The sequence below is a fragment of the Pelophylax lessonae genome (genome assembly GCF_965119305.1).
Source record: "Pelophylax lessonae genome assembly, chromosome: 1".
NCBI lineage: Eukaryota > Metazoa > Chordata > Amphibia > Anura > Ranidae > Pelophylax > Pelophylax lessonae.
In genome coordinates, this window is record NC_138768.1 from 820,789,548 (window position 1) to 820,814,823 (window position 25,276).

The 25,276-nt window shown below is 42.5% G+C and overlaps 1 protein-coding gene across 4 annotated transcripts in view; it reads left to right on the top strand.

Moving 5' to 3' along the window:
* IMMT (inner membrane mitochondrial protein) overlaps positions 1 to 25,276 on the top strand; it is a 93,909-nt gene that overhangs the window by 64,572 nt on the left and 4,061 nt on the right. For 2 of the 4 annotated variants that reach the window (XM_082258454.1, XM_082258455.1), the window contains exons 9-14: positions 3,366 to 3,501; positions 5,757 to 5,886; positions 15,799 to 15,813; positions 17,721 to 17,944; positions 20,337 to 20,468; positions 20,650 to 20,779. In XM_082258454.1, the coding sequence (XP_082114580.1) occupies positions 3,366 to 3,501; positions 5,757 to 5,886; positions 15,799 to 15,813; positions 17,721 to 17,944; positions 20,337 to 20,468; positions 20,650 to 20,779 (767 nt within the window). The remainder of the gene's footprint in view (positions 1 to 3,365; positions 3,502 to 5,756; positions 5,887 to 15,798; positions 15,814 to 17,720; positions 17,945 to 20,336; positions 20,469 to 20,649; positions 20,780 to 25,276) is intronic. The other 2 variants (XM_082258456.1, XM_082258457.1) reach the window with 1 other exon arrangement.

A 25,276-nucleotide genomic window follows, 5' to 3' on the forward strand; every position in this document is an offset into this window, starting at 1 on the left:
CAGCCATGTAACTAGCATTTTCAGAATTTTTCTACCCATAATACTTTTGAAGAGAAGTGTGGGGTTTAAAAACAAACCTACATACGTAGATGGATGCAGCATGGCTCTGATGCTGAATCTGTCCCCCGCACCCTCTAAGACGGGTGGTTTTCAGTTGGCAAGAAATCAGTGGCTGTCAGTAAAAGGCTCTCTGCTCTGCTCCTCCAGTGCTCACTGGAGTTCTGTGATGTGTGGAGGGGGAAGGAGCAGCTGGCTCAGGCTCTCAGCAGCACGCTGTGAGGCTGAGCCAGCTGCCAGTCAGGCATCTGGGAGGATTCGGACATTTAAAGTCTGGATCCCTCTAGTGTCTGGACTGGCTCAGTGATGTCTTCTGATAATGGGCTTTAGCCTGTTGTGGGGCTAAATACAGTCACAGAAGTGCAAAAAGAAGGGCACTCCTGTGACCCACAGGAGAAGTAGGGCCAAAAGAGCTTTGGCCCTACATCTCCAATATCTAGGGGAAGAATTAGAAGACTTGAAGGATGACTTGGTCTGGTTGTCTGTCTTTATTTCTAGTATAATAAGGTCCCATGTGTTTCATTAAAGCTAAACACTGGACTCCCCTTCCTCCCAATCCCACCCCTGATTGCTGGAATAAAAAAAATACCGAAATGCCCCTTTTACGCTCCTAAATCCAGTCACATAATTTTTTTTAACTCCTGAATCTTCTCTCATCTTCTGTGCAGAGTAGGAGAATCTGTCAGGACTTGTGTGATGTGGACACTTCTTTTGGCAGTCCAGCATTAGGGCCATCTCAGTTTCCAGAAGAGTTTACAGATGATATCAGTGCTAGGACTGGTCAGTCTGGGGCACATTTGCAGCGCTGTATTACCAGCCCCTCAACACCGAAACTGCATCAGTGAGAGGGCCCCTACTGGTCCGTCAGAGCTCTCCAATCAGCAGGGAGCATAAGCTTTACTGATTGCAGAACTAATGGGTCTGACTTGGCAGAGGGGCATATTGGACTACTGCTTCCGCTGAGAGTTAAGGTCCTACATGCTGACAGGGGCAGACTTTTCTACTTAGTCTGTGGCCTCTTTCTAAAAAAAAAAAAAAAAAAAAATTAAACGCCTTATTACACCAATGTGTTTTTTATTTAGGGCTACTTTTTATTGTAGTGTATGGTAAATGGGCACCCCAATGCACCTCCAGAATGCACACCTGCTGCCTCGCAACATAGTACTTGGTGTCCTATCTATTGCACTGCAAAAAAAGCCAGTTGCGCCTTAAAGGCTAGTACCATGTACCACAATGCAGTATGCCTTAATGCAGTAGAACGTGTTGTGGTGTAAGGTGTTGTGTGAATGAGATCGAAGAGTCTAACCATTTGTCTACCTGGGTACATTTATAAATGGCAATGGTAGACAAGTGGTTAAATCAGTTTCACAGCTGCTGCTTGATACCAGCTGGTGAAGGGCTTTCCGATAAAAGTGATCGGGTGGCTCTAGAGCCACCCGATCACTTTTATGGGGCTGTAAAAATGAATAGCTGCATTGAAGGGCCAGGGGAGTTTCTGAGGGTCCAGTCGACCCTCAGTGTCTCCATAGAGTATCTGTCAACTGCCAATGCTATCCCATAGGGGGGGCATGTTGGCATTAAATTAAAAAAAAAAGAAAGACCTAAAATAAAAAAATTTAACTTTTTTTTTTTTTTTTTTTTTTTTTTTTTATTAGCTCTCCTGCATACATCCCATATAAAAATTGGGTAGCATGTGTATGTAAACATCATTGGCTACCATGCGCAGCTGCATCAGATTTTGCACTCTCCATTTTTTAGTAAATCAACATCACTCTGATTAGCGATCACAGTGATCATTCACCTTGTAGCCTGCCCAATGTGGTTCATCCTCCTTAAAGAGGAGAAACAGACTAGTCCTCTAGCGAAGAGGAGAAAATGCAAAAAAAAAAAAAAAATTGAGATATAATAATATATATATATTTTTTACAAATAGTCCAGTGCTTGATCTAATTTAGTAAGTTATATCAGTGTAGGTGTCAGCTAGTGGCAGTCACAGTGTAAATGTTAGTGTGAGAGTCAATGGCAATGTAAATGCCAGATGTTGGCAGTGTCAGTTAGCGGTAGTATGTTTTAGGTAGGAAAAAAGGTTTTATATCCAGTGTCAGTTCGAGTATCCGTGTTAGTGTGTTTAGGCAGGACCAAAAAATAAACACAAAAATCGTATTTTGGGTGGTGGGTCATGGTAATTGCATAAAAATAAAAGGCTAAGGTTTTAAAAAAAAATAAATAAATAAATAAAATAAAATTTTTTATATATATAAAGACCGTCACTGCTACATCATGGCGATACCCCAGATTCATCACAAAAATTATGTCTCTAAGTTATGTGTTCAAAAATGCATGCACATCATTTTGATGATTTCATTTCTGGAGAAGAATGTTCAGTACACGATTCTGAAATTGCACCTTTCATCTTGAAATAAATGGCTGTGTGATCAGATTTCACCTAAATTACTGCCATTTTGAAAATCGATAAGCGCTACACTTTTTGATTTATTGTAACATTTTTGATGCAACATTGTACATTCTGCTGATTCTATATATATATATATATATATATATATATATATTATATATATATATATATATATATATATATATATATATATTGAATTGTATGTCCTAAATCATTTTTCCTGCATTTGGATATATGGCCTGCAAATCAGGTTTTTTTCATACTTTTCAGTCAAAGCAGGTTATTTCTGGTCCTTATAAAGTTTTAAGTTCAAACAATTGAGATTATTTATTTAAGGCTGTTCTCCAGCCAAATGGCTAAACTCACCCAATGACATTCACATATGAGAGTTGTTTTTCCTGACACAGGATTTGTATTACTGTCCATCCAGTTCTTTGGATATGCACAGTTTTGCCGCCCAGCACTGTGTAGCTGTAGAGAAGATTTGCTTCTTCACTTTTGCAGTTAATACTTACAGGTCTTATCTCTTCCCAAGTCTGTAAATGGGCAGTAAAAGGAGAAGCAGCAACACTGATGAGCCCATGTTTTACTCTGCACTCTCCCCCTTGTTAGGTCATGAGCACTGTAGCACACCTGATCTGCTGTTAGTGCTACTTCTCTCTTCCAATTTGAGCTCTGCTGTACGGGGGGTTGCTAAAGTGATACCAGGTCAGAGTTAGGCGCTTGCGCTGCTTGCATGTAAAATAATACGTTTATTACTGTGCTATAAAATGCAAAGCTGCATTCATTTGTCTTATGTGTGCGTGCAGTTGAGCTTTAACTATCACAAAAATTGGCACATCTATCATTTTTCCCTGCGGTCTAAACATTTTTTTTAATTTTATTTTTGTAGGGAGGAGTTGGAACGGATGAAGGGTGTTATTGATGATGCCAAAAAGAGCGCTTTGAATGGATCCAAGCCTCACATCATTTCAGCCGAAGAGAACCTCCATCGTATGATTGTGGACCTGGACAACGTTGTTAAAAAAGTATATCTTCTACTCTCTATATGTTACTTGGTTCTTTTTTGTAAACTTTGGTATTTGCACTAAAAATAAAATATCGCCATTTTTGATACTTCAACGAAACCATAATCTGACGCCTAAAACTTAATCTTTTTCCCACCACAACCCTAAAACGTAAATCCCAGTGGAATTTGAAAGTAAAATTGAATCATTAAGACAGAGGATGCTATAAACATACATTTTATAATATTGCACATGCAAGGACCGCTGTTAAAGTGGATGTAAACTCTCACATATACCCAGTGAAGTGAACAGTCTCAGATCGTACACAGATGAAACAAATCTCCCTAAATAAGTTTTATTTGTATATCTGCTGTCTTCAGCTTTCTACACTATTCAGAAAGTGAACATCATGTTAAAGTTTTCTCTTCCTGTTCCAGCACTGGGTATGGAGTCTTAGCATACACTGTGGGACAGCTGATGAAAGAAAAGCACACCCCCCCTTCCACATAAGCAGAGGAAGGAAAAAACATGCAGAGCTGTGCTGTGAATAGACCAGCTCTCTGCTAATCTATCTCTATGCACCCACCCTGACACAAATTTCCAGTTGCTTTTATCTTGGTTGTGGGAGAACTTGTCAGAAGTTATCATGCTAACAGAAGAACGGAGCAGCAGAAAGACATAGCACTGAGGGCTTTGGAGAGAGATAAGTTAACACTGCAATATATGTGCCCAGGTCAAAGTTCATGAATGGGGTTTACATCCACTTTAAAGCAGTAATAAGCCCAAAAGCATACCTTTATTATAATTAGGGATGCATCGATCTATATCAGCCTATAGGGTTATCTTTGTCGATAATGCCCAAAAATAGGGCTATTGGCGTTTTGTCGTTAGGCGGAACATAAACTCATATTATGTTCCGCCATTATCAGCACCGATCACCCTATTTTTTTTCCATTATCGGCACCGATAACCCTAATTTTGGCCAATATTGCAATGACAACCCTATTTTCTGCCAATAATTTTCAGCAGCCATTATCGGCACCTTTTTTTCCCTAACGACAAAACGTTTTTTGGGCATCATTGACAAAGATAACCCTATAGGCTGATATAGATCAATGCATCCCTAATTATAATAAAGGTATGCTTTTGGGCTTATTACTGCTTTAAAGTGAATGTAAACCCCATTCATGAACTTTGACCTGGGCACATATATATATATATATATATATATATATATATTTTTTTTATTCTGTCCATTTCAGTTTTTGGCAAAGTACATCCTTAATTTTTGGTACTGGAATTTTTCATTTTGGTTCACCACTAATTATATTGCAGTTTACCAATTCCTAGGCCGGCCATACACTGTTTGAATCTTGGCCAGTTCAGCAGGTCCCGGCCAAGATTCGAACCGTTAATGGGCAGGCTGAATGTACCAAGTTGATCGATCAACTTTGGTACCACCAGCCTGCTGGATTCTTACGATTATCCCTAGCGGCTGCTATAGCCACTAGCGATAAACACTGTCTTCTACTGGCGGGGATATCTTCCCGCCTTGGTCCCCCACCAGGAGAGGAAAATTGCTCGGCAGGAGTGATTTCCCTGTCAGCACTGTCTGTGTTGATGAAGGAATTGTGTGAATTTCTTTCTTGAAAGAAATTCGTACCGTTTATAGCCTGCCTTAGATGTGGTGGCTGCATTAGAAAAATGCCCACGTGTGATGTGGAGCCTCCATGAATGAAAGAACTGAAATCCTATGAATAAAAAGGGACTAGATGATGCTGGATGTTCTCCAGCCAGGAGAAGAGGCAGGCTCTAACTGCCTTGCTAAAGGAAGGGTTTGATCACGTTAGATCGGGTATAAAATAAAATATATCTGACTTGCTGCAGATTCTAATGCACACTGTACAAAGCTCACATTGTGTAGTGAAATCTTAGTTCACAATTTCAGTAGAGTAGAGGAGTCTGTACAACTTTGCAAGACTGAAGGGTAGTGAGGTTGGAGTTCATCTTTAGATTTTTTGAGCTGTTTAATACTATTTTTTTTTTCTTTATTTGTTTTAATCACCCCACCATAGTGGGTGAATGATCATACATACACATGTATCATGCAAAAGAGCACGTGACTACTTATTAAAATTGTTGTAAGGGATAAAAATGCAAACAAAAGTGCATCAAATAAGGACACTGAATAATCTTCATCTTAAGGGTGAACGTGGGGCATTTGCTTGAAAAAAGATGCAGAGTGAATTTTAATGGTATCTCTTTGTTCACTACAGGTACAGGCTGCCCAGTCAGAAGCAAAGATCGTGGCTCAGTACCATGAACTGGTGGCCGTGGCAAGAGAAGACTTCCAGAAAGAGCTGGACAGTGTCACCCCAGAGGTGCAGTCTGGCTGGAAGGGCCTCAGTAAGTGTCTCTTCCTATTACACTACCGTGCAGCCTGATCACTTTTGTCTACCTCTTTTGTATAAAAAAATACATAATTCTTTTTTTTTTTTTTGCTGTGTATTTTTTTTAAATGTGTGCAGAAGGTTTTGACTATCCAGTCTTCTGAGAACTTCTTTGTTTATAGATATACACTATATTGTCAAAAGTATTAGGACACCTGCCTTTACACACGCATGAACTTTAACGGCATCCTAGTCTTAGTCCGTAGGATTCAATATTAAGTTTGCCCACCCTTTGGTACTATAACAGCTTCAACTCTTCTGGGAAGACTGTCCACAAGGTTTAGGCGTGTATCTATGGGAATGTTTGACCATTCCTCCAGAACGCATTTGTGAGGTCAGACACTGATGTTTGACAGACAACAACAACGAAAGAAGGGCGCACCGACCTTGTGCATTTGACAAGAAGGCCTGGCTCGCAGTCTTCACTAAAATTCATACCAAAGGTGTTCTATTGGTCAGGACAGTCAGGTTTCTCCACCCCAAACTCGCTAATCAACATCTTTATGGACCTTGCTTTGTGCACTAGCCCAAATCATTTGGAGGGGGGATTATGTTGTGGGGTTGTTTTTCAGGGGTTGGGCTTGGCCCTTAAGTTCCAATGAAAGCAACTCTTAAAGTGATTGTAAAGTCTCATTTTTTTCCTATAAAAATAACATTCTATACTTGCCTGCTCTATTGCAGTGGATTTGCACAGAGCAGCCCAGATTCTCCTCTTCTTGGGTCCCTCTACTGTGATCCTGGCCCCTCCCTCCTGTTCAGTGCCCCCACAGCAAGCAGCTTTCTGTTGGGGCACCTGAGCCGAGTCACAGCTCCCTGTGTCCATTCAGACATGGAGCCCGGCCTGTCACCTCTTTCTTGATTGGCTAACTGACTTTGTTTGACAGCAGTGGCAACCAATGGCGCCGCTGCTGTGTGTCAGCCATTTAGGAGGGAGAATCTCGGACAGCTGAGACACTCGTGGACAGAGAGGGACCCAAGGTGAATGTTAGGGGGGCGTGGGGGGCTGCTACACACAGAAGGTTTTTTTATCTTCATGCATAATGTAAATGCAGAAGGTTTTTTTTATCTTAATGCATTCTAACTCCTTTGTGTCAGCATACCAAGACATTTTGTACAATTTCATGCTCCCAACTTTGTGGGAACAGTTTGGGGATTGCCCCATCCTGTTCCAACATGACTGTGCAGAAAGCAAGGTCCATAAATAGTTGGATGAGCGGGTTTCGGGTGGGTAAACTTGACTGGGCCTGCAGAGTCCTGACCTCAACCTGATAGAACACCTTTGGGATGAATTAAAGCTGGGATTGTGAGCCAGGCCTTCTCATCATCCTGACCTCACAAATGCTCTTCTGGAAGAAGGGTCAAACATTCCCATAGACCCTCTCCTAAACCTTGTGGACAGCCTTCCCAGAAGAGTTGAAGCTGTTATAGCTGCAAAGGGCGGGCCAACTCAGTATTGAACCCTATGAACTAATGCTGGCCATACACTATACGAAAAATTGTTCAAACTCCTTTTCGAAAAACGAACACTAGGCCGTGAGAACAGACGATAGTGCCATCATGTAATGACGAATAAATCGTTCAATGGACATAAATTTATCAATTTTTTGTTCGTTTTTTTTCACGTTTGAGAAGCACAACCTTTTCAATTTATGATTTGTTCGGCTGAAAATTTCCAAACTTGTCTTTCGGCTCAAAACGTCACAACCGATTACTGATTTGTGACCATTAAGTGGCCGAAAAACTGATGAAGAAAAAGAACCAATTTCACCCGTGTTTTTTTTTTTTTTTGTATAGTGCGAAGTGTGATGCCAATAAAGTTAATTTGCTTGTAAAGGCAGGCGTCTCAATACTTTTGGCAATATAGTGTACATGTTAAATACTGGTAGGCTCATTAGATCCTGGCACAGTGCTTGTTGTTTTGTTTTTTTTGTTTTTTTTTTTTTTTTCTTTTTCCAGTGATTCATTGCTTCTTTTAATCACCATCATTACTTGGAACTGCTTTGCTAAAGTATCTTGTGATTCTTTTTAGTTTGTTGCTTAGCGATTAAGATGTCTGAGGTGATGGCAGTGCAGTCATGTCATACTGTTTTGGAATGTTGGCACTGACTGATCTGTAACAGACAGCACAAGTAATGGTCACATAATTTGAGCATTCTTCTTTTTTTTTTTTTTTTCCCCCTGTAATGTATTTGCTTTCCAATCACTTGTTTGTCTGCTGGTGATCAGCATACCCTGATCTGCATTCAGTATGTCCTGTAATTACAATGCTGTCTTTATTTTTTTGCATCTTAATATGTTGCTTTTGTTTGAAGATGCATTGCTTTTAAACAGGTGGTCAGGAAGTGGTTACGATGTTTAGGGTGACTAATGTGGGTTTATTTCAGGAAATGCATTAGATGGCAAAACCTGCTATATCTTACAGCTAGTAACATAAAAACCTGAAGCCATGTATGTTCGCGTTTTCTATCTTGGCTCCAAAGCTGGATTTTTGAAAAGGCCCTGCGGTTGGAGCCCCTCATGTTGTGCTCCCCTTCATTGGTTAATGAACCTCACACATTACAGTAAGGGATGCAGATGGGGTGCATGCCAGAATACAAAGCTGTAAATTGAGTTTTGTATATACTGTCCCAGGTTTGAAGATTCCCAAGGCTCTTAGGAAGCTAAAGATAGGCCACACACAAAAGCCAACAAGAGAACTGCAACAACTTGGAGCTAAAATTAAAGCTGAGTGTAAAGCTGCAACACAGGAGCTCTTGAAATCAATAGTTATGATTTCAGTATATATTTTTCTAATAAATATTAAAGCCTCACTGTCACCTTGGCTATGCAGGGCAAGGTAGACATTGCCTCCAAAAAGGGTATCTTCTACCCTCCTTATACTTATCTGGGCTGTGTCTGAACTCCTTGCTCCTACAAAGCAAGTGAGAATACCCAGCGACTTCTGGGTACAGAGGATCTGATTCCATTCGACTGTACCCAGGCCCAGCAGCTTTTTACCAATCTTAAGCACTGGCACGTGACTGGAGATGTGAAAACACCACTCCCCCCCCATTTCAGACAAAGCCGGTCTTGCCAAGAGCTGCAGAGGAGTACAGAGCTGGCAGGGAGCACAGGTAAAATGAACATAATGGGTTCAAAAGATGGTCATATTGCCTTGCATGGGCCGGGTGTAGGACCCCTGACAAGGGGGGTACTACAATGCCTTCTGTAGGGGGTCCAGGCCCCACTCATTCTAACAGGGGTGTCCGGCTGGCAGCTTCAAGTGTTCTTCTCTGGTTCTCCGTGGCTCCTGGGTGTTCTAATACATATTCCCTGGGGCCCATCAGTTCATTAAGAGGGGCCCAGGAGGCTGCAGCATGGAGGGAATTTTTTTTTTTTTTGTAGTCTTAATCTAGATCAATCTCTTTTAACCTGGAAGAACCCTTGAAATAACTTCCTGCTCTCAGGGAACCTCTGCTAATAATTGCTCTATCTACAGCCCATGGTACATTAGTGGGGTGATCTCTGCGAAGAATGCTGCTTACATTTGTGCAATCAATAGAGGAGCTTATTTTGTGTCATGGGAGTATATCTTATTTTTAAAAGGTGACATAAAAGTATCATTCCGGTATAGTAGTTTAAAGGCAAAGGAGGAAGGGCTTTTGGGACTTTAAATCTTCTTCTATAGTCACTTCTCTTTGCAGAGAAATTAGAAATTATGTTTATCTTAAAAACGTTATCTTTTATTTCATACAGTATAAAAACATATGTTGGTATCTGAAAAATACATTACAACAGTAGGCATATTAAATCCTTTGAGAAGGTCAACACGTTTCACGGGTCATCCACTTCTTCAGGATCTACAGTATTTAATACATTGAAAGAGCTTAACCACAGGATATTAAACAAGTCTACAAGAAAATTACAAAACATTATTACGAATTCATTAAATATTGGTACAGGTCAGGTTATCATAATTAACATAACATATCCATACACAATTCAGTACATTCCTTATGTATACTGTCAAGCATTTACTCAACTTATTAAATCAAATATAACCTGCAGAATGAGAGATCAAAGGAACTAAATTAGCCTGCCGGCCCATGGGAGGGGAACCCCTTAGGGGGGCAGCTCAACACAAGAAAACTATAATAAGAAAAAACAAAAACGCAACATGTGTGAGCCTAAGCTCCATTTTTATATTAATAGTTTACAGTATCAAAAAGCCCATCACCGCTAAGGAGTGTTTATCTTATGTATGAATATGTCTGTTTCTATGTTTTTTATATTGTATGAATTAACAGAGCACGTTTTTAAGATAAATATCTTTGCAGAGAAATAGAAATTATGTATATCTTAAAAACCTTCTCTTTTATTTCATACATATGTTGTGTATTTTCTTATTATAGTTTACTTGTGTTGAGCTGCCCACCTAAGGGGTTCCCCTCCAATGGGCTGGCAGGCTAATTTAGTTCCTTTGATCTCTCCCTTTATATCATTCTGCAGGTTATATTTGATTTAATAGGTTAAGTATATGCTTGGCAGTATACATAAGGAATGTACTGAATTGTGTATGGATATGTTATGTTAATTATGATAACCTGATCCGTACCAATATTTAATGAATTTGTAATACTGTTTTGTAATTTTCTTGTAGACTTGTTTAATATCCTGTGGTTAAGCTCTTTCAATGTATTAAACACTGTAGATCCTGAAGAAGCGGGCGACCCCTGAAACGTGTTGACCTTCTCAAAGGGCTTAATACGCCTACTGTTATGTATTTTGCAGATACCAACATATGTTTTTATACTGTAGGAAATAAAAGATAAAGTTTTTAAGATGAACATAATTTCTATAGTCATTTCTCTTAGCAGAGAAATTAGAAGTAGATTTTTTTTTTTTAACTTTTATATCTTTATTATTTTCCTTCAAAAAAAGTTACATATCAATATAAAAAGCAAACATACAATAATAATTATCCCCCCTCTTCCCTCTCACCGTCCCCAAAATTCTCTAAAAATTGTACTATTCAATAAACATTTCTTCATATCTACCCCAGGAGCCAGGCCAGGAGTTTCTATCCATGCTTTCTATGTTCTTTCAAACCTATAGAAGGTTTAAAGTCCCAAAATCCCATCCTTTTTGCCTTCTAACTGCTTACATTTGTGGTCATTGGGAAGAATGCCCCCTTACAGATAGTCAAAAAGGTCATTGGGAACTTACCTAAGAGGCCTACTTTTCTCATTGATCATGGAACCCCTAAGCTACTTTTGGAGGAACCCTGGGGTTCCATTAGGCCTGGTGAGAGGGCTGATCTAGAGTCAATGTGTTGGAGCTGGGTAGATTCTAGTGAATTCAGGTTGTTCTTCCCTATTAAAGCGGAGTTCCGCCCCCCTTAAAAAAAAATTAAGACGGCAGCTGCTGACTTTTAAATAGTAGAACTTACCTGTCCAGGGAGCCCGCGATGTCGGCACCCGAAGCCGATTTACATATTGGCTCTCGGGTGCCGTCGCCATCCAGGGTAAGGTAACCCTGCTGCGCATGGGCAAAGTAATTGGCCCAGCGGCGAAGGAAAAAGGAGGGGGTCGAACTTCCGAGGGATTGTCTCCCAGGAAGTGGGGAAGGGTACCTGTCAAAAACAGGTACCCGTTCCCCCCTCCCCCCTGAAAGGTGCCAAATGGGGCGCCGGAGGGGGGGAGGAAGCAGATCAGTGGAGTTTCACTTTTGAGTGGAACTCCTCTTTAATAAAAGTGGATAGAGAATAATTAGTATAAATAAAAAAAAAGTTCAAGCAGAGCTTCACATGTGTATCCTTCTGTAATAGATATTCTTCATTCGTGGGAATAACCTGTAATCTCACTATTTGAAATGAATCTATTTAATATTTGCATGTTTCTCTGAATTCAGTGATAACTAGACTGTCCTTGCATTTACCAGCATGTTAAGCGGAATAATGGCTTTGTTGCTGCAGTGCATGCTGGCAGCTGATGCTGGATTTCAGTATACTGCATGCCAAACAATATAAGCTTTGTTCTATGTTAAATTAACAGAGAAGAATCACAATTCTTGCATGTTTTACCACATTTGGGAGACAGCGGCTAATCTGAGTTTAAAGTGGGAATATGTACAAAAAAAATAAAAATCTTTCTCCATTAATTTGGGAAATCTGAATGATCATGTTCACTGCACAGGCGCTGTCAGGTAGAAGACCACAGCTGTCAATGAGTCAGGATTAATGTCAAAACCTATCGCTGTCCATGAGACCTCTGCACATCCATTTTGTGTTTTTTTTTTTTTTGTTTAGAACCATCTTAAAACGGGGGATATATACACTTTGTGGATCGGTAATCCTTCTGCCCCTACCAGACTCAGGGGTGCTGAAGGCCCTGATCAAAGAGTAGGAGGAAGAGAGCCTTGTAGACTTATGGCCCGTACACACGATCCGAAAATCGGACGAAAAATAACGCTTGTGAAAAGATTGGACGATAATCTGATCGTTAGTACACAGCTTACGAGAGGCAATCGCGACAGTTCGCCCGATATTATCCGGTCGTGCAAGCATAAAAATTTTGATCGTATTATAACACATCATACGATAATCATATTATCAGTATGTTGTTCGTCCGAAAAAAATGGTGAGCAGTAGACATCATTTCCCCTCACACGCTACGGCATGGTTACGCATACCGGAAGCTTTTGAATCATCGTCCGAGAAAATTCGTATGGTAAGTAACCTCTCCCATTTGCGAATATAATTGAGAGTTCCTAGCAACCAAACAAAAATGGACGGAGAGGCGTCCGATTTTCGGATCGTGTGTACTGGGCATTATACTAGTGTAAAAATCTGTAGGCAAAGAGCAATGATGAGCACGGAGCCAGTCCGAGGAATAATGTCTTCTGAGTGACATATTGCTCTTCTGCCTAGTTATATGGCCTAACCTTGAAATTGTCCTTTTGGCTCCTAGATTGGGCTGACTCTCCTGAATTCTACAAGAATATATATAGTGTAGTATTTGTCATATCTTCCACAGTTCTATGTAATAACTGTAGCTTTCTACATTACATTTTCTAAACCTCCTACAAATACCTCAGTGTAGTGGTTTTCTGGGTTTGCTTTGTACTTTGTGTTTTATATATGTCCTATCTCTTTGAATTAAAGCTTTAAACTGTTAGAAGCTAGCTTTGTCTTCTATACCTGGGTAACTGCTAAAGCTTTGTGAATTCCTGCTGAAGCCTGCTAATATTACATTTATTGGGTTCCTAAAGCAATAATAAACCCAAAGCCAAAAATGTGGCTGCGTTCGTTTTCTTTTTTAGGCTTTTTTTCCTCCCCTCTTGTCTTCACCTGGTGATCTGGTCAGTGACACACCTCCTGTATTGGAGTGCCTCCACTTTGAATGAAGGAGCACCGGGGGCACATTTGGACAGCAGCATTGTTAATCTGGGGGGAGAGTAATGTTAGATATAATAGCAGAATTAAATACACAAACAAATTGAAGCCAAACTCCAGTCCACACTGCTGTTTTGTTGTTTTGTTTTGTATTTTTTTTCCTTTTGGGATAAATGTTTTACATAAAAACTGATCATTGAAAGCACCCTTGCCAGTGGCAAATGGTTTGTTCCATCCCTGTAACTGCAAGAGCTTGTTCTTTTGAAAAACAGACTTACTGGCTGGATCCCCAGATGTAAATAGAAAAAAAGTTTTTGAATACAGCCATTGCATCTAAGAATTGGGTGCAATATAATAAATGCTTTTGGGTTTAATACTGCTTTAAAGTATAACTATAGGCAAAACTTTTTTTCTGTTTTTCTTTTTCTAGTTTTGGTTAGTGGAGTACGATTAGAACACCAGTGTTTTTTTTTTTTTTTTTTTTTTTTTTTGCTGTCTGTGTCCCCCTTAAGGAGATTCACCCTCTCTTTGTCCTGTTTACCATTATTGTAAGTTAAAGAAATTTTCAAAGTTTGGGTCCCCAGAAAAGTAATGGAGGGGGAATCTTCCAATGGGGACACTAGTTCTGGTGACCTGATGGTCCCCCAAGGAATTCTCTTAATTTGGAGGGATTTCCTCTCACTTCCTTTTTGGCTATAAGACAGGAAGTGAAGGGAAATCTCTGCAATGGGACACAGATGGTGACAAAAAAAATCTGACTGGTTTTAACCCACCCATGCTGTATCCAAAATGAAAGGCAAAAAAAAGTTTTGCCTATAGTTCTGCTTTAAGATCTGTTCTGTAATGCTTCTATACTGCAGTGGATTTGACATTTATGGGCGTTAGGAAAATTGCAGTTTACTTCTCCCACAGGAAAGCTGTGTTTTCTCAGTTTAATGCTTTATCAAATTCACATTATTGCAGAAAACTATTACACTGAAAACTGACCTCTTTATTTCTCTTTGCCGGGTTGGTGGCATACCTCCCACAGTGGGCACCATTTTTGTGGATTGGTAGGAGCAGTTTCTAGTGTGAAATACACCATGTAGTATTCACAGTGATGTTCCCACCCTGGTCTTTCCTGAAGCTACATGGTCCTTGGTAGCAGCTCTAGGTTCTCTCTGGTAGGCAGGACAGTTGCAGCGCACCTGAATACATGGTTACTCACTATCTAGCTCTAATTTAAAATTAACTGAAATTACCCTAACTTAAATAATAGGCTGCTTTCCCACAGCATATGTTAAAGCAGAACACACACACACACACACTTTTGACAAAACTTGTTTTTTATGTATACTTTTTAATGAGGCGGCCCCCCTAGCTACTTCTGGGTTTTTTGCCTAGGTGAGAATGACCTAGCCCCCAAGCCATCTGCTGCCTCCTGGGATGCTTGTGTATCGCATCGTAGGAAGCTTGGGGTAATTTATCTGAAAATAAGCATGCCTTGCAGCATGTCATCAAGGGGCTGCTGTTTCTTCCTCGTTTTTGCAGCCAGCCCCTTCATGGAAGTGCTGTGGCACGTGTATCTTCAGAGGTTTGGCTGCAAGAACCAGAAAGAAAGTCAGTGTGTTTAACTCACCATAATGCAGAATCTGTGGGAGCCCTGAGCTTGCCACCATCGCCTGCCACCAGGTGCGTCGCGTGCCACCAGATGCAGCGCGTCACGTGCCATCGTCGCCTGCCACCAGGTGCAGTGCGTCACGTGCCACCAGGCGCAGCGCGTCACGTGCCACCGTCGCCTGCCACCAGGTGCAGCGTGTCACTTGCCACCAGATGCCACCGTCGCCTGCCACCTGCTCCCTTGTGTATTGCAGACAGAGTTCCATTAATATAAACATTTAACGGTGAAGGCTCCCAAAAAAAAGTAGGTACTATAGGTAATACTATTAGTTTGACTTTTTCAAAAATAGTATAGTATAACCGTATACAAAACTCACTAAATCATTACCACCACTCATCACCAAAAGTTAAAAAATGACAGCGTTGTCATACATTAATAGTTCGGACTCAGATGTTACCCAATTCCATTATTGCTGCCAGCTAAGCTCTCCTTCAGGAAGCACATTGGTGATTTGCACCCTTTGTGGAAATGCACGTTGGTTTGCGTTGTCACGCCTTCCAATGTACTTTGTATTCAATGTCCACGTGTTTATATTGAATGTCCACATGTGTTTATAGTGCATTGACATGTATAATACTGCGCTTCTCCTAATTTCATTGGCGAATATGCAAAGGGGTGAATACACAAGTCCAGATGTGTGTACAATGTGTAGCAGTTGTTTCGGCACACCACTGCTTCCAGGAATTAGGACTTTAGTGGGTAGTAACTGGGAGGTATGCCATGGCCCTGCTCTGTGAGTGTGTTGAGGGGGTTTATCTCTGCATGTGGATATGTTTAGTGAATAAGCTTGTGCAGATTGGCGTTAACTTCTCTAAACCTCCTTTTTTCTGTTTCAGAGATTTCCGATGTAGGTGAGTCCTCTTCCTTTCTGTCTGTAACACCCTCACTGTATCTCCCTCTGTCTGTCACTGCTACTGCATTTCATTAACTTTTCACCTGTATGTCACCTGCATTGTCACCATCAATCTACCAATGTCACAGGGTGATATCATGTTATTCATGTGGGATTATGTGCTTATCTGATGAGCAACTCCTCTTTTGATAGTGTAACTTCATTTGAATGTGCATTTGCAAGTTGCTACCTCTCTGCTGAAGATGGCTATAGATGGCTCGAATTGTGGCCAATTACTGCTAAATCAGCCATAATTCAAGCCATGGATGGCCATGCATTGTGCCACCCAGCTTGAAAAGTTGATTTTTAATATTGACTGCTATGCAATCACTGTTTAGCAGTGCCAAAATATTCAGGCAGCCACCGGGTGCCTGAATACAATTCTGGCAGTAGAGTGGGGGCTGGATTGATTTTCTCTCATTTAACCTACAGACTTAACAAGAGAAAATCAAGCAGTGTATGAAGTACCTTCACCCATCACTAAGCCCATTTAAAGTGGGGAGTTGCACAGCCTCACCACAATTTGTGCGTATTGTACTGAATTGATATTCCAATGGCTATTTTAATGGTTACCTGTCTCTTCTTTCTTTTTTACTTAACTGAACCTCTTTCTAAAACGTATTAAAGGTCAAGATGGTAAAATTATACATTTTGTAAAAACCAGGCAAATAATTTGAATAAATGGACAAATGTGGTTTTACCTGCAAAATAATTTGCATTTTGGTCCAGCTAGTCCTGAGACAAAACACAGCCCCCCTCCCCCAAATACAATTGGGCAATACAAGCTTGATCACCCACATGCCCCCAGCCTGTGATTGGACAGTGAATTTTGAGACTTTGTTCACTTTGCTGCCTCCTACTGTCTGCGTTTGCGGTCAGCATGTGAGCACTGCAGAACAATTGGCTCTTGGTACTTGCCGCTTTCTGTCTCGTCTGTACTGCTGTACATGTTAGTGAGGCCAATCCCAAGTCAAAATTGGGCGATTGCATTAGTAGCATTTTAAAAAGCATTATTTAATTATTTTCATTTTGACTGGAATTCAGCTTACTATTTATTACTTCCCTCGTGTTGCTATACTTGCACAGGCTTTGGAGCTTAATCCAAATGGGAAGTGTTCATATTAATTGTTATGTCGGACCTGGATGTGTCTGTCATCAGGATTGTTTGTGATAGAGGAACATAAGTTAATGAAGGGGTCCAGTCAGTCAGGTCCCCTGAAAATAACTTATGTGCATCTACTAACAAGCATAGAAAATAAACTTTAGCAACAACTGCATTTGCTACTTACCTGGCTGTAGTGGCATGTCAAATCTTGGCTTGCATAGACTGTTAACCATGGCTACAAGTAATAACTAATCATTACCTATGTACTAGGTATCCATTTACCATAAATATTGTACCACTAGTGTGTTCGAGGAGTCATTCAGGGGGGCAGTGTTTCTGATGCTTTGCCAATGTCTTTTGCAAGTAAGCAGCTGACTTATGTCAAAGGGTTACTTGGACTAAAAATTTTCTGCCTGTACCAAAGTGGATCTTGAAGCCCGTGGCCTAACAAAGGCATTGTACCTTGAGACTGCACATCTTTTTAACTGATGGTCGGGGCTCTGGGGAGGTCCTGATTTTATGGTGTTTTTCAAGCTAAAGACTTAGAAGTAAGTAAAGCAAAATAAGAGGACAAATATAAATATTTCCTAAGTAAAAAATGTTTCTTTCCCCGTGGCTTCTGTCCCTGGGGGAACAAAGTGTGTGTAGCACTGTGTCCTGTCTTATCAGCTGGTCTCTTTCCTGGACAACAGTGCCCTCCCATTGTAGAGGTGAAAGGATTATACCTGATCTTATTTGTATTGTGTGTGCATTCTGTGTAGCTGGAAAACTCAGCACGGAGGACCTGAATTCTCTCATCGCCCATGCCCACCGCCGCATTGACCAGTTACACAAGCAGCTAGCGGACTACCGGGTGAGGGAGCAGCAGCACATCGAGGCAGCTCTAGAAAAGCAGAAGCTGGAGGATAAGCAAGCCCTGGAGTTTGCTGTGAGTAAAGCCCTGGAGCATTACCGCGCCGAGATCCAACTGGAGCAAGACAAGAAGGTACAGAATACGTTCCTTTTTGAATATTTTTTTTTTTTTTTCAGGCATTTACAAGTATCATATCTGTATTTAATATTTCCCTCTATAGTGCACAAACCAACAGTAATAGGGGACACTTTGCTGGGATTTTTAGACTGCTGGTTTGAACTAAGCTGGACCACTTGGTATACACTTATACATTGGGCCACAATGAGCTAAACTTTGCATACAGTTTTTGGGCTGCATTTAGCAATTCCAATCAGCGGTTCCCCCTCTGTGAGCAATTTTGAGTTACAAACCAACAGTTCCTGAAATACAATCACTAAATCCTCTGCTTTATCTACTGCCCTTGTAAATGTGTGCTTAGGTTTACCCAGGTGTACCTCTGCTTCCTCCCATAACAGAGATCTGAGCCATGTACCTTTCTCTTTGAATTCTTCACCCCTCCTGTGCCATTCTTCTAACTTATGCCTAAGTCACATGGTCTCTGATGCATGAAAGTTTGACTGCCCCTAGCTCATGTGACTGAAACAGTTGGGATGAAGAATGCCATAGGAAATTTACCTTTTCTTATTGCCCTACAGTGGTGGGTGTTTTTTTTCTTTTTTTCATGGGTTGATAATGTAACGGCAAGTTGATAAGGTCTCTTATGTTCTTGGTTTAGTAAAGGGCAGCTACATTTTCCATGATAGTTTTTAGGGGATTATCAGAGGAGTAGATATTTGAAATTAAGTTGGGGTTGCAAAGCACAACTGATTTAATGACAAGTAGTCCCACAGCAAAAATGACTGCAGGATTGCGATCTGCTTTTGCCTACAGCAGAAGCTCCTGTGGAGCAAAACACTGTTCAGCATGTTGATGTACATGTTGGAGTCAACCTCCCCTTTTTTTTTTTTTTTTTTTTTGTACGGGCATAGGCATTTTATTTTCCATAGTTTTAGTGCATACATTATTTTATCTTTTTTAGGTTTAGTGCTTTTGATGAAGATTATAACTAATCTTGTTTTGTTGCAGAACAAAATGCAAAGAAATCTATCATGAAACTACATGGCTCAATATTCTCTTGTTCAGCCAGCAAGCTGAATGAGTGGAAATCCTTAAAGTGGACTTCCACCCATTTTAGTAACTTTAGATGTATGTAATCCCCTTTAAAACTACTTTTACCAATGGAAACTTTTTTTTTTTTGCTAGTAAATACCTTATTTTCTTGTTTATTCCTCCTCTCCTCACTTCTGGGTTCGATCAGCGATTGCGTCATTCGGCGATTCGCAGGGGGTGCTGGGATGTATTCCATGGCATGAAATCTTGCATTATCACACAGGAGCTGAGCTGTACTGAATGTATTGAGGCCGTGCTTTGCCCCGCCTCCGCCCCGCCTCCTCTCAGTGAGCTGTATTGTATTGAGGCCGTACTCTGCCCCGCCTCCTCTCAGTGAGCGAGGACTGAAAGCATTATAGCCTCACTGAGCTCACTGAGAGGAGGCGGGGCAGAGTACTGCCTCAATACAATACATACAGTACAGCTCACTGAGAGGAGGCGGGGCAAAGCACGGCCTTAATACATACAGTACAGCTCAGCTCCTGTGTAATAATGTGAGATTTCATGCCATGGAATACATCCCAGCACCCCCTGCGAATCGCTGAATGACTTAATCGCTGATCGGACCCGGAAGTGAGGGGAGGATAAATAAAGAAGAAAATAAGGTATTTACTAGCAAAAAAAAAAAAAAGTTTCCATTGGTAAAAGTCGTTGTAAAGGGGATTACATACATCTATGTAATCCAAGTTATTAAAAATGGGTGGAACTCCACTTTAAACTCCCTGTCCATGCTAAGAGAGTGGCTATAGAAATCTTTACTGCTGGTTATGATGTATTCCGGCAGCCGTGACACCTTCAGCTGCCGGAATACAGTGACACTGCTGAACAGTGATTTATATCTAATAGGATGGTCGTCACTGTTTAAGCAATATTCTCCACCCAGATCAGTCAGTTTTTTTAATAGACTTTTGTAGACCCGGGTGGTGCTTGAATAGGCAGCTCAAATTTCCCACTGAATCAGCCGTTTATGGCCAGCCTAAACACCCGTGTGATTTGGTTCTGATGGAAGCTGCCATTATCAGCTTCCACGTATTGTTTTGTGGGGATCAAATGGGTATGTATTCCCTGTCCTGGGTTTAGTTTGTGCAACGTCAAATGGAGTATGTATGTATGTGTGTGTATGTGTGTGTGTGTGTGTGTGTGTGTTTTTTATTACGTATTTGTATCAAAAGTTTGGGGTAAAAGTATTTTTATTTTAGAGTCCGGAAGTAAAATTTCCATTTACATGTATGACTTGTGTATAAACAATGCTGACCATTCTGTAACTACTGAGACACCTATAAAATCCTTTGTATAATGTGGAGTGTTGATGCAGGTGGAAGAGGTGCGGGAGGTGATGGAGGCAGAGATGAGAACACAGCTCCGCAGACAAGCGGCTGCACACACAGATCACCTGAGGGATGTCCTTGGCGTACAGGAACAGGAGTTCAAGGCAGAGTTCCAGCAGGTTGGTCTTGATTTACATGGGGAGAATGTCTAAAACTCACACCGCAGGTTCAAAACCAGGAGATTTGTGTTCTTAAAATGAAGTGGACTAAATTTGCAAAACAGTCCAAATTTTATATTCCAATGCACACTTCAGAAATTAACACCTGTTTTTTATGACCGCGTGTGTTGTTTGTTTGCAGACTCTCTCCGAGAAGCTCTCTGAGCAAGAAATGCAGTTCAGACGCCTTTCTCAGGAACAGTTGGATGGTTTCACGCTGGATATTAACACTGCCTATGCCAGGCTAAAAGGCATTGAGCAGGCTGTGGAAGGTGAGTCCTGTAAGCTAGCCGCTTACACACAGACCTACAGGTTGAAAGAGAAATTGAATAGAATCTTCCCTGCTTAGCTGCCGACCCAAGCAGTTATCTAAATGCCTGAAAAGTGACTGCATTAGATGCAGTGGCTGTTTAGCTGACAATTTTCCACCTGGTTCCTTTTAATTTTTTTTTGTCATTTAAAGTTTGTCAACCCTAGTGCTGACAGGGTCTCCAGGAATAGGCTGAAGTTTGAGCCGTGTATGGCTAGATTAGGTGCTAATAACCCTCTGAAGATATGACTGTGGTGACCTCAGTATAACACTTGGGTTACTTGCAATTGCTTGGGACCTATAAACCCAGTAATTTAAGGGTACCTGAATAAGTCCTGTTTAGCGCAGCATAGTAGCGGTCATTAAACCAATCGTTTTGGCGGCTGTGACTCTACAGCCTCAGCTACTTGAGTCTTTTGCTTAGTTGTCTGTATATATTCAATGTATCTGCAAAATTAAACGTCTGGGTTGCCCCATAGCAGTTAGTCATATTCAGTGGAGGAATACACTTAAGGACAGCTGAAAACTTAAGAGGAGCTGATTTTGCTATATGGCAGCATAACTCTTATTCCAGGATATTGTTTGCAATTGGAGCTCTTGGTGATTAATTTTGAAAGGAATCTGAAGTGTTCTACTTTGGGTTGTAATGAAGAAAGGCTAGAATCCATATAAGGGAGATTTGCCTTCACTTCCTGTCCCGGTGACCTTTTTAGTAGTCAGGAAGTAAGGGAAAATCTACAGCAGGGAAACTTGACTACAAAAAAGCTGAGTAGCATTTCCCTTTGTCTTTGTTGCTGTTGGAGAGTTTACTTTACTTTTCTGTCTGGTAAAACATCACAAGGACAGGAAGTGGGGGGGTCTCTAGCAGAGTTCTGCATAGAAGTAACGCTGGACAAGGGTCTAAGCTTTCTCACACCATCAAAAATTAGAAAATAAAACATTTCTCGATGGTTCGTTGACAGTCACAGCTCCTGATCTTCTTATCCATTGGGTTATACTGCCCCCTAAAGGAGTAGGACACTAGGCAGAAAAAAAGCTTGACTACGCCTATGGGCAGTCCCAGAGGGTATACTCCCACTCTCAGCTATAGTGTTTTTTTTTTTTTTTTTTTCCTGCCTAGTCAGGAGTAAGGACCTAGTTCCTTGCTGGGATCTTTCGTCCTGGCAATTTTTTCCTTTTTGATGGATTTTACAATCTACAATCAACTGCTGGACTGGGCGACGGGCTGGATATTTCTTAAAACCAGTGGTCACCCCAGTCTGGCCAGTGTGCGCGCGCAGGCCTCAGCTCTGGTCTGCGAGTTAAACGTCTTGCGAGGTCGCATATGGCCTGGCCTCGGCCTGAGTCGCAGCATTCCTCCTGACCGACAGCCCCCCATTTCGATGAAGAGGGTCTGTCTGGAGTGGTGCCAAACCCTGTTCCTGGTATGGTAAGTAGCTGTCCCCCCCCTCTCCCCCTAGAGGGTTTTGGGGAGGATGTGGGCCTCTCCCTGGGACAGTCCAACCTGTAGGTTCTCCCCCTTCCCATGCAGCGCCCCCCCCCTCTCTCGGTGGTCTTGCCCCTCACCTGCCTACCCCTTCCACATGGGGTGGCCTTACCATGTTTAAGTCGGTTTGGGATGCTGAGCTGGGGGTTGGCGCACCGCTGGGACCGGACAGTCAGCTTTTGGGAGGGGGCTGTACCTTGTGGGGGCTCCTGCCAGGGCCTCTCTTTCTGCTGATGTCATTTTTGGGCTTCTTGGGACCCCTCCTGTACCCCCGGGAGCCATGTGGTGCCGTACGGGGCCAGCATTTTCTTGTAGCCTGTGTGCTGTAGATTCGGCAGCCATTTTTCTAGTGGTTTCTCATTCCAAATGGCGGCAGGCCATGACTGTGAAGCATATTTGGGCGGTGGGAGCTCCTCCCTATCCCCTGGTGCTGACTCCTGGATCTTTCTCTTCCTGCATGTGTGTGTGCAGATCGGTGGGTGGGGAGTCTGGTGGGGTCCTCTCCCTCTTCACTATAGGATCGGTTGGTGCTCTGTGCCTGGCGACCTGTGGTGCTGCCAGCGCGGTGGGCTCCCTAGCAGTGTGTTTACACCTTTTTTTGTGGGTCCCCCTTTTTAACTCATGGAGTTCCTGGAGAATATTTCCCCACCTGCTCCCCTCTGAGGCTGCCGAGCCCTTCAGGTCCCAACAATCCCTTACTGCACTGATGGCGGTCCTGGAGTGTTGGGTGTCCAAGGTAACTTTGGTCCTGGGGAAACGGGCTAGCAAAAAGCGCCCCACGCTTTCACCTGCCTCATCTGTCACATCAGATCCTGAATCTGATCTGGCTGCTGCAGACACAAGTCACTCTGCTGGGTCCACACACCCTTATTTCTCAGATAGTAAGGGTGATTCCTCTGATCCTGTAGTCGTGCATGAAAAGGCGCTGGTGGATGCACTGATTTGTATCTGTGTGTGAGACTTTAATAATAGAGGATGTGATTGATGCGGCATCGGAGGCGTTGGTCCCTTTTGGAACCCACAAGCCCTCCAGAGCGGCAAGGGTGTGCTCCTTTCCCGCTTACTTTGACAAAAATGTTGCAAAACAGTGGAGTCATCCAAAACGCCCCCTTGTGGTCCCTAAGCATTTTGCTATGTGGTACCCTTATGAGGACTTCCTGCTTAAAAAGTGGACTGTCCCACCTGTTGCGGACCATCCGGTTTCCAGGTTAAACAAAGCAACCTAGATTCCAGTTAAGTCCCCGGCTGACAGGAAGGAGGAGGCTGTGGCCCACCATATGTACAATGGTACAGTTGGTCCAGGAGCTGCAGTTTGTCTGTGATGCCTCTTTGAATGCGGCTCCTCTGATTGCGAGGCTGTCTGTCTCAGCAGTGGTCCTTAAGCGTGTTATTTTGGCTTAAATGCTGGTCTGCAGACCAGACTTCTAAGAAGGCCTTATTTGATCTCCCCTTCCTAGGGGATCCCCTGTTTGGAGCTTCCCTGGATGACATCATTAAGTGTCTCACAGGGGCGAAGAGTAATTTTCTTCCGCAGGCTAGTAAGGGCAAGGAGCCCCATTGGTCCATCCATCTTGGCTCATAAGTGTTTTTTTTTTTTTTTTTTTTTTCCTTCCCTCAGGGTCTCAAGACAAGGGATCAAACCCCTTCAGGGCCTCCTCCGTAGGATCCAAATTAACCTGGTCTGGCAAGCCAAGAGTGGGCTTCTCCTGACCTGCCGACAAGGATCCCTCAGCATGAAGGGGCGTCCTCACCCGTATCTGGGCTGGGGGAATGTCTTTGCTGGTGTCTAGACCCATGGACCTCCCTGGTACAGGACAAGTCCACAAAGTCATACGGTCCGGCTACAAGATTGAGTTCCGTGCTTACCCTCCAGAAAGGTGTATTTTTTTTTTTCTCCCTCTGACTTTCACCTGTCTCCACCCTGCTTACATGGTCTCTTGGGGCAGTGCAAGACTTCCTGAGCCAAGGGGTAATTGTCCTGGCTCCGACTTCAGAACATTTTCAGGGGTTTTATTCAATCCTGTTTACAGTCCCCAGGAAGGAGTGCAAGGTGCGTCCAATTCTGAACCTCAAGGCACTAAACTGCTTTGCGCGGGTTGAGAAGTACCGAATTGAGTCTATTCACACTGTAGTGGCATCCCTGCATCAGGGGGATCTTCTTGCTTCTATCAACTTCGAAGACGCTTACCTTCACATTCCAATATGTGTTGGTCACCAGTGCGTCTTCTGCTTTGCTGTGGGAGAGGAGCATTATCACCTCAGGGAGAAAGAGTACTCTTCTTCCATAGGCTTTCATGGGTAAGGAGCCGACTCAGACGCTGACCTTTCTTTTCGGCTCGCTAGAGGTATTTTCGTCCCTCAGGGTCTTAAGACATGGTTTCTAAGCCCTTCAGGGCCTCTGCCGGGGGTTCTAGGAGGACCTGGTCTGGCAAGCCACAAGCGGGTTCTGCCAGACCTGCGGACAATGTTTCCTCTGCATGAAGGGGCGCTCTCACCCGTGCTTGGGTGGGGGCACGTCTTCATTGGTTTCCAGATCCGTGGACCTCCCTGATACAGGACAAGTGGGTCCACAAAGTAATTTGCTCCGGCTACAAGATCGCGTTTCGATCTTATCCTCCCGGAAAGATTCTTCTCTTCCAACCTGCGCTTGTCCCCAGATTTCTTAAGGGATCTCTTTGGGGCAGTGCAAGACTTGTTACTTCAAGGGGTGATTGTTCCAACGTTGAAACTTTCTAGGTTTTTACTCAAACCTGTTTACAGTTCCCAGGAAGGAAGGCAAGGTACATCCAATTCTGGACCTCAATGTGCTAAACTGCTTTGTGTGGGTACATAAAGTTCCCAATGGAGTCCATTTGCACGATAGTGGCATCCCTACACCAGGGGGGATTTCCTCGCTTCCATCGACATCAAGGGCGCCTACCTTCACATCCCAATATGTGCCACCCACCAGCGCTTCCTCCGCTTTGCCGTGGG